At 35.8% G+C, this 9,840-nt stretch overlaps 2 protein-coding genes across 2 annotated transcripts in view; both read left to right on the top strand.

The window, feature by feature from the left end:
• The window catches only part of TMPRSS11D (transmembrane serine protease 11D), a 69,156-nt gene extending 61,187 nt beyond the window's left edge, over nt 1-7,969 (top strand). The window contains exons 8-10 of the mRNA XM_033214546.1: nt 1,343-1,602; nt 3,025-3,167; nt 6,348-7,969. Of these exons, the coding sequence (XP_033070437.1) occupies nt 1,343-1,602; nt 3,025-3,167; nt 6,348-6,509 (565 nt within the window). The 3' untranslated portion in view covers nt 6,510-7,969. The remainder of the gene's footprint in view (nt 1-1,342; nt 1,603-3,024; nt 3,168-6,347) is intronic.
• Nucleotides 7,970-8,481: 512 nt separating this feature from the next.
• LOC117084906 (POU domain, class 5, transcription factor 1-like) lies at nt 8,482-9,597 on the top strand. Its single transcript, XM_033213323.1, has 2 exons — nt 8,482-8,499; nt 8,840-9,597. Exons 1-2 carry the CDS (start codon nt 8,482-8,484, stop codon nt 9,332-9,334), a joined length of 513 nt encoding a protein of 170 aa, XP_033069214.1. The 3' UTR covers nt 9,335-9,597.
• The last annotated feature ends 243 nt before the right edge of the window (nt 9,598-9,840 follow it).

A 9,840-nucleotide genomic window follows, 5' to 3' on the forward strand; every position in this document is an offset into this window, starting at 1 on the left:
GCAAAATGTCTTCAGCATCCCAAAAATCAGTTGTCATGACTTTTGTTCTTGACTAGTCTGGTTTTGCTTTGACTGGACCACTTCTACCTCTTTGTAGTCATTGCTTTGATGGTGCTTTGTCTTCAAGATTGTATTGCTAAAGCCATGTTTCATCTTCTGTTATAATTCTTCAAAGAAATACTTCAGAATCTTGATCTGTAGTGTTTAAAATTTCTACTGGAAGCTCTGACCTTGTGTTCAGCCGATCTGGGCAAAACAGTTTTGGTATCCATCAAGTAGAAAGTTTGCTCAACTTTAGTTTTTCAGTCAGAATTGTATAAGCTGAACCAGTTGAGATGTCTATGGTGCTGTCTATTGTTTCTCACTGTTAATTGTTGGTCCTCTTTAATTTAGACATGAACAAGATGAAATTTGTCCTAGCAAATTGACGTGGATGATCTGTTGCTGCAGACTTCACCCTCAACCACATCTCTTTCTTTCTTAAAACAGATTATCCATTCATAAACTGATGACTAGGGGAGACGTTGTCCCCATAAACTTTTTGTAAGGCATAAATAATTTCACCATTCTTCCAGTTTCATCATAAATTTGATGTTTTTTGCTTCAGTTTTAGCAGCATTCGTGTTGCTTTGATAAGAGCTCTTTTCAAATTCATGACTTACTCCTCTTAGTGCCTCAAACTGATCCTGTTCAGTATAACAAGTTAGTATGAGTCTATTTGCATGCAAAAATTTTTGAAATCCATGTATAATTTGTTTATAATATACATTTTCCATGAACTTTTGAAGACCCCATACGTACATATGTATATATATGCACACACACACCAAGATCTTCAACCATTATCAGACTTAGTGCAGAAAAATTATTCATCCAGTAATAAGATAAGAATACCCCTTGTCATCACTGCTATTTAAATGGTGCTCCTGGCTAAAGGAAAACATAGGAATTGAAAGAAATTAGTTAAATCTAAAATGTTTATTATTTCAGGTTTCTTAGTTGCTTAAATGGGAAGGGAGGTATGGACAAAAGAGAAATCAAAGATATTTGTGTTGTGCTATTTATCATTAAAGTATCAGCATAACTTCATTGGAGTAGAAAAACACCAAGATCACCCCAAGATACGTTTTCCAAAATCTTCTCCATTTCTTTAGACAAGTGACCATGTATTCTGCCAGTGAAGAATTAAACTCATTTGCCAGCTTATAATGCAGGAATATATAACAAAGAGATGTGGATCCAATAGTTTCTGGATAGTGGTACAGGATGGCTAAGACAAATTTATATATCTGAAATGTTCACAAATTCCCTACTCATATAACATGTTTTCAAAATGTTTTAGCAACTCCAATCCTCGTGAATGGATTGCCACCTTTGGTATTTCCACAACAAATCCTAGACTAAGAATGGGAGTAAGAAGTATTTTAATTCATAACAATTATATATCTGCAACTCATGAAAATGACATTGCACTTGTGAGACTTGAGAACAGTGTCACCTTTACCAGAGACATCCATAGTGTGTGTCTCCCAGCCGCTACCCAGAATATTCCACTTGGCTCTACTGCTTATGTAACAGGATGGGGTGCTCAAGAGTATTCTGGTAAGTATATGTCGGTAAGTGTCTCAGAAAAAAAATTAACAATAGAAATGTCTTATATTTGCTATTATGTAATTTTTTAAATTAGGAAATACCTGGAATAGGTGTTTCTATTCTTCTACAGACAGAATCATTCTATATTCTGTTCAGCCCAAGCTCTGGCTACCCCGAGTTTCCTTAGCAAAGCAAAGCAATGCCCCAGGAATTATGGAGAATTGTCAAATATAGTAAAAGGAAAATGTAAAACAAAGTTATGAAGAAACATGAGTTATTTAATAATACGGAGATTCTATAAGATTCAAACAGCTTCCCTATAAACAATAAGAAAGATTTTGTTTGTTTGTTTGCTTGTTTTTTAGAGACAGACTTTCTCAGACTGCAGTGCAGTGGCACAATCGTGGCTTACTGCAGCCTCAAACTCTGGTCTTAAGAAATCCTCTTGCTTCAGCCTCCCAAGTAGCTGGGACTATAAATAAGTGTGTACCAGCATACCCAGCTTTTTTTTTTTTTTTTCTAGAAATAAATTCTTGCTATGTTGCTCAGGCTGGTTTCGAATTCCTGCCCTCAAGTCAGCCTCCTGCCTTGGCCTCCCAAAGCAATGGGAGTATTTAGATTAGACATTCTATGAGGCCTTAATAATTCTTAAAGTATTAACTGCCCTTTAAAGTATTCTAGGATAAAATAAATCCTGCCTCTATGGCAAAGACTCGATGTGAACATAAGCATTGTTTATATTTGTTTATTGAATGCATAAAATGGAAACTAAAATGAGGACAATGCACAAGAGCTACTAGAACCAAAGAGAAAGTAAGAGTGTCAGCGAAGGAGTGGAAGGGTAGCATTGACAATTTCCCTGGGCTCTTACCCATGTTGTAGATAGTCTCTCCAAGGAATAATACAAAGCCTTAATAGTTCTAGAACATGTTCTATTGTGTTCTTGTGACCCAAAGTAATTTGGTATAATAGATAAAATTTGCACCAGTCATGAAATACTGGTGGTGTCATTGTGAGAGTACATCAATATAAAATAGACTAGTTCTTTAGCCTTGAAACTAGGCTGGTTTCTCTTTTGCTGCTAGGTTAAAGGTTATTCAATATGTAATCTTCCAATCCAAAGTCTGTCAGTGGATAATTTAAATTCTTTTAGCCAATTTTAAGGTAGCAAATTTGTTTTCTCTAAAGGTTTAAGGGGCACTGTGTCACAAAGCTAAAGCAAAAAAAAAAAAAACTGATCTGTGAAAGGGGTTATCTTCATCTACTCAGAGAATTTTTGCTGCAAAGAAACTCCAAAGTAAATCTTTAGGAGCCTTCACTGTTAAATATGAAATAATGTTTGGAGTACATTTATTTCTTCTCAAATTCATTATAGGGTCAATAATGTACATATCTTGAAGTCCATTTTTTTCCTGCTTTTATACCAAACAGGCCCCACAGTTTCACAGCTAAGGCAAGGACAGGTCAGAATAATAAGTAATGATGTATGTAATGCACCATATAGTTATAATGGAGCCATCTTGTCTGGAATGCTGTGTGCTGGAGTACCTCAAGGTGGAGTGGATGCATGTCAGGTAAGCTCAAGAAAATCTGATCCATGTCATCATCCAAGAAGTGTATGAGCACTCCCTAGTATCTGACAATGTGATAGACATAAAGGGAACAGTTACAATACACAGTTCTGTTCCTCTAAAACTTATAATCTAGAGTTTAGAAATAAAATTTTTATGAAGTTTATCTATCATGAAAGCATTCACTCCGAGAGGCCACATTACAGAGTAGTTAACCATCCAAAGCCAAGAATCAGAAAGATCTCTATTTGAATTCCTTAACCTCCATTACCAAGTCTCTTTATCTAAAAGCTGGGGATAATCATAATAGCACCTAACTTTTTGCGTACTCAGAAAAATTAAATGAAGACTAAATATGTCAGGCACATTTTAAGCAACAAAGAAATCTCATCTATTTCACTGTTGTTAATGTAGACCATGGTCACTGGTGTTAATAACTTTAACCTCAACCTTTTAACTGCTATGAAGGATTAAATAAAAAATTAATCACTATATTATAAAATTAATATATATAGTAAATGAATTTTAAGAGATAAATAGTAATTCTTGGACACCTTGAAGACAGAAACTTTATACAAAATCCTAGTAATTTAAGTTACAAAAGCTCCTACAATAATAAAACAGTACAAATGAAAAAGAAAAGAAATATTATATTTGGATCTAGCCCACAATTTTTAAACAAATGTACAAAAACAAACAATAAATATGAAATTCTCACTGTAAAGTGATTAAAATCAAATTTTAATTCTAAAATGTTAAATTAAATTATCTAAACATAATCGATGCACTTATATCTTTTAATAGGCTTTGTTCACATATCTGAAATCCAACTCCATATAGTAACAGGAACAGGTAGTGTCAGAAATTGAATATTCTTTTAGCCTGGAGTTTTAAAAAATCAATCTGTTTACTTGTGTAACTTGTTGCTGTTTTTGTGGGGGAATTGTATAAAGAAGGATAAGAATTATTCTTCACATCAAAAGGTCACTGACTTTTCTATTTAGTGCTCATAGTCTTTAAAAAGTGGATAAAAAGTAGTTCTCACATTTTACGTAAAGCTCCCAATGCATGAGCACTTTTCCCAAAATGAAACATTTTTATCAACTGTAAGTTGTGTGTAGGTGGAGATTTGTTTTTCAATTGTCAAGATACTGTTAATTACCCAGTCCTTTATCTCCTTTTGGTGGAGATGTCTCTGTAGTAGGAAATTCTTCTTGCTCTCCTTCCTGTTTCTCTGTTACTACTAGCCCTGAAACAACAAATTCTCAAGTTTCATGATAGCTTTCCAAAGAATCCATCAATCAAATAAGCAACACACCTCCACACTGACAATTCCACACTTACTGAGAGCATTAATTAAGACTTAAAAATAAGCATGAGTTTTAAAAGGGTGTTATTCATTATTTTTCCATTTATAATGTCGCTTACCTTCTGTCCTTTGGTGCATACAAATTATTCTCTTCCTTCAAGCCCAGTTCAAGCCATAACTCATCATGATACCGTCCATGTGTATTCCACTCTAGGGCTCACTGATTTTTAACTGAAATACTATAATGCATATTTCACACTTCAAAAAAAAAAAAAAAAAAGAACACAGCACTTTACATAAGAACTTAAAAGATCTTGTTTTATCCATTCTTTTGTTCATTTTTACGTTCATTAATTCAAAGGAATTATATTAATTACTTTCTAGGCACCAGACATTATGTTAGCACAACAATACTATCCCTGCATTCAGCAAGCCTATGGTCTACAAGAGAGGACACAAATTCAAATGTCTGCAGTCAGGCAATGAAGTTGGCTAGATATGGAAAAATTACAAGTCCCTCTTGCTTTAACATTTACTTGCCCACATTTGGTCAGACATCATGCAAAATAATTTCTCACTATAGAAAAAGCACTACAAAAACAATAATAGAAAGTACGGAGAACTGGTTAACTGAAGCATGCATATGTCATATAAAAGAAGCAGGTGACAACCAGCTTCATGAAGTATTTGCCATGCATACTGGCACTTCACAGACTGACTCTTCTCCCCATCTAGACCAGTAATTAAACAGGTATGGATGAGCTAGCTACTAAGAGCAGCCAATGAATAGCTGACTAATTTAGAAGCACACTTGGTAATAATAGCTGACTTTTATTAGTACTGACTATACTATATGCTAAGCTGTACTCAAAGTGCTTTGAGTTTTAAACTCATACAAACATTATAAGAGGAAACAGAGGTACAGAGAGCTATTCACCAGCCTATCAATGGTCACATAGCTTGTAAGTGGAGGATTTAAACCCAGAATGTAAGACATACTCAATATGTCTCCCCAACTAGATTATTATGTGCACAAATGTTTGTTGGTTTGTTGGTTCATTATTATGACTGGGTGGTAAGTATCTCATTAGGAGTGTTTTGCTTATGACTATATACATTTCTTCACCAAAAGAAGACTTTTTGATGATATACTATGCATCAGACACCATGCAGTGTGCTAAGGTTAGGAAGATAAGTCAGATTTCCAGAAACTCATTCATTCAACAAACATCTCTTAAGGGCTAGAAGCTTCGGTTTCAGCAGTGTACAGAATACGTATGTTTTCTTTCCTGTTGGACCTTACAGTATATCTGGGAAAACAGACATTGAACAAATATAATAAATGCAAGTGAATGTTTCAGAGGCATGCAGCTGCTATATCAAAAACAAAACAAAACAAACAAACAAACAAAAAACTGACCAATGGGATTAAGTGTAAATAGGCACACAAATGCACAAATGTGCTTTTATAAAGTAGTAGAGCAGTGACAGAGACACACACAAGATGTAAGGACACAGTGAAGAACAATTGAGCCCAAAGCTGGAAAGGGTGAGAGTGGGAAGGAAAAAGGTTGCTCAGAGAAGTTTTCCTGAAGGAGAGAAAGCCTGGATGAGTAGGAGGCAACCACGCAGTGACTGAGGGAAACCTGAAAAATGTATTTGTTATCTTCTCAGACTTGCTGAAGGAACAACTTGGGTACTTTGAGGATTTCAGTGATTTTTCCACGACTTGGTATAATATTTCAAAAGGAAATAGGCTGACTTTATTCATATAATGGATGTGACTCCTTCCTCGACTGCCGTAGAAATAAACTCCTTAATATTTTGGGTTGGTCTTTGCACTTAAGTAATAAGTCATTCTGTTTTTTTTACAGGGTGACTCTGGTGGTCCCCTAGTACAAGAAGACTCACGGCGGCTTTGGTTTGTTGTGGGGATAGTAAGCTGGGGAGATCAGTGTGGCCTGCCAGATAGGCCAGGAGTGTATACCCGAGTGACTACCTACCGAGACTGGATTAGGCAACAAACTGGGATCTAGTGCAACAAGTGCATCCCTGTTGCAAAGTCTGTATGCGGGAGTGCCCGTCTTAAATTCCAAAGCTTTACATTTCAACCGAAAAAGAAACTGGAAATGTCCTAATTTAACAACCTGTTACATAAATATGATTTAACAAACACTGTTTAATCTTTCTTTATTATTAAACGTTTTCTATTTTCTCCAGAGAACTACATGAATGTTGCATAGTACTGTGGCTGTGCAACAGAAAAAACACACTAAACTAATTACAGAGTGAACAATTTCATTATAGTTGTGCTAAATACTAGTAGTGAGAAAAACAGGAACCTTGAGCATGTATAGTAGAGGAATCTGCACAGGTCTAATGGGTCAGAGGGGTCTTCTCTGAGGGTTTCACTGAGGAAGAGAAGCAAGCAAAGTGTGGAAACATACAAAGGAAAAAGTGATGGAATAATATTCAGGACAAAAAGAACAGTATGAGGCAAGAGAAATAATATGTATTTAAAATATTTGGTTACTCAATATCTTATAGTCAGTATGAGTCCTGAAATTTAAAATGTGAAACTATTGTACTATATATAACCTAATCTTAATTATTCTGTAAGAACATGCTCCCATAGGAAATAATGGATAATTTTCAGCTATTTAAGGCAAAAGTTAAAATAGTTCACTCCTCAACTGGGACCCAAATAATTGTAGATATTTTCATGATGACCCATGAAAAATATCCTTCATCTACATAACGGAGAGACTATATCTACTTTACAGAGAAGTTAAGAAATATACCTACACAACCTTCTCAGGTGCTTTACAACTACATAGTACTTTTTAACAACAAAATAATAATATTTTTAAGAATGAAAAATTTAATCGTCAGGAAGAATTTCCCACTACAGACTTCCTATCACTGGCAATTATATTTTTGAGAGTAAAATGGTCTTCAAATGCTAAATCTAAGTAATGAATTGAAAGTTTAAAGAGGGGGAAGAGTTGGTTTGCAAAGGAAAAGTTTAAAAGCTTAATATCAACATAATGATCTTGAAGACAGAAAAAATTTTTTCACTCTTCCTCTCTCATTTTCTCTTTCTCTCTCTCTCCCTTTCTCATATACATGCCTCCCCCACCAAAGAATATAATGTAAATTAAATCCACTAAAATGTAATGGCACAAAAATCTATGTAGTCTGAATCATTAATATTCCAGAGTTTTTATGAGCTCCTAGTGCAGCTAAAGTTTGCCTATGCATGATCATCTACGCGTCAGGGCTTCCTCCTTCTAGAAGCTAACTCCCTACATCTGGGCGTCAGGACTGCTCCATACATTTGCTGAAAACTTCTTGCATTTCCTGATGTAAAACTGTGAAAATACCTACATTAAAGCCATCTACTTTAAGGGAAGGGGAGTTGAAAATGCAACCAACTCTTGGCGAAATGTACAAAGAAATCTTTGCTATACTTTATTTCAAATAAATTCTTTTAAAATAATTTCCCTGCCTAATTATCTATGGAAGTTATGACTTTTGAAGGACAATTCAAAAGCATTTATTTAATTGGTTCTGCAATGAAATAACTGCCACCTATACTCTAGTAAAGGCCTGGCACTTTCTGCTACCTTGTAATCAAGCGCTATAATTGAGGCAAGCGTCCAGCTTGACACTCCTCAGCTGCACCCTGTGAAGACAACATTGAACTGGTAATTTAGAGTAAACCTCAAGGGGAGGGATTCTTTGTGCTTGAGTGTGTTTGTGTGTTTCTGTGCGCAGCTGCCCTCATATAATAGCAAACATATGTGTGTTTATTCTTATGTATTGAAAGCTATATAAAAGGAGATGATTATTTAGCAGAAAATAGAGCAAATTCAATTATTTATTGAAAACAATAAAAACTTATTTAGCAAAATATGCATATTTTGTGAAAAGATATTTGAAAACTAGGGGAGCATTTATTTTAAGAGCTTTTTTTACATATTGATAAATTCAATTTTTCTGACACCTATGTGTGGCTTTATGAAAGTAATTTGAGTAGTTACAGAGGAGTGGTGATTTATAAATGCTTTCAGTCCTTAAAATGTCATTCTGGGAGCTCTGGAAGAAACTTTCTAGCACCCTAATTTGGTTGTAGAAAGAGTTTTTGAACAGGGAAAATCCTGTTCAGCATACATACTAATCAATTCTTAAAAGCACACATACTAATCAATTAAAAAATGTGTCAAACAAAGTGAATATTTGGCACTAAAACTGAATCCTCCTGAATTTAAAATAGTGAACAGAACTAATGAAAAGAGAATTATTCAAGAAAGTTTAGAGCAAACAATTGACTACTTATTGCACTAATTGGACGTCTTAATTACAGAGAGTAAACTGTTCCTTTAATAAATGTATTGAGGTGGAGGAAGCTGACAACAATGAAAATCTTCAGGAGATATGCAAAGCAGAAACCCTCGTGCAGGCCCGAAAGAGAAAGCGAACCAGTATCGAGAACCGAGTGAGAGGCAGCCTGGAGAATTTGTTCCTGCAGTGCCCGAAACCCACACTGCAGCAGATCAGCCACATCGCCCAGCAGCTTGGACTCGAGAAGGATGTGGTCCGAGTGTGGTTCTGTAACCGGCGCCAGAAGGGCAAGCGATCAAGCAGTGACTATGCACAACGAGAGGATTTTGAGGCTGCTGGGTCTCCTTTCTCAGGGGGACAAGTGTCCTTTCCTCTGGCCCCAGGGCCCCATTTTGGTACCCCAGGCTATGGGAGCCCTCACTTCACTGCACTGTACTCCTCGGTCCCTTTCCCTGAGGGGGAAGCCTTTCCCCCTGTCTCCCTCACCACTCTGGGCTCTCCCATGCATTCAAACTGAGGTGCCTGCCCTTCTAGGAATGAGGGACAGGGGGAGGGGAGGAGCTAGGGAAAGAGAACCTAGAGTTTGTGCCAGGGCTTTTGGGATTAAGTTCTTCATTCACTAAGGAAGGAATTGGGAACACAAAGGGTGGGGGCAGGGGAGTTTGGGGCAACTGGTTGGAGGGAAGGTGAAGTTCAATGATGCTCTTGATTTTAATCCCACATCATGTATCACTTTTTTCTTAAATAAAGAAGCCTGGGACACAGTAAAAAAAAAAAAAATAAATGTATTGAATCCTACTATGTTTGGGGTTCTCTGATAACCAATGAAACAAAGACAAATAAGACATAACACTTGCTCGTAAGACATACAGAGAATAGTGATGTTGAAAAACACATTATGCAATATAACATAATGGATGAAATGATAAAGAGTACAACATTTCTGACCAGACAATAAAAAAACGGGAAGGTCATAGAAGACTAATAAAAAATATATTTAATTTATAATAAAATTGAAACTGA

Source organism: Trachypithecus francoisi, unplaced genomic scaffold (assembly GCF_009764315.1).
Source record: "Trachypithecus francoisi isolate TF-2019V2 unplaced genomic scaffold, Tfra_2.0 Lachesis_group1, whole genome shotgun sequence".
In the NCBI taxonomy this organism is placed as follows: domain Eukaryota; kingdom Metazoa; phylum Chordata; class Mammalia; order Primates; family Cercopithecidae; genus Trachypithecus; species Trachypithecus francoisi.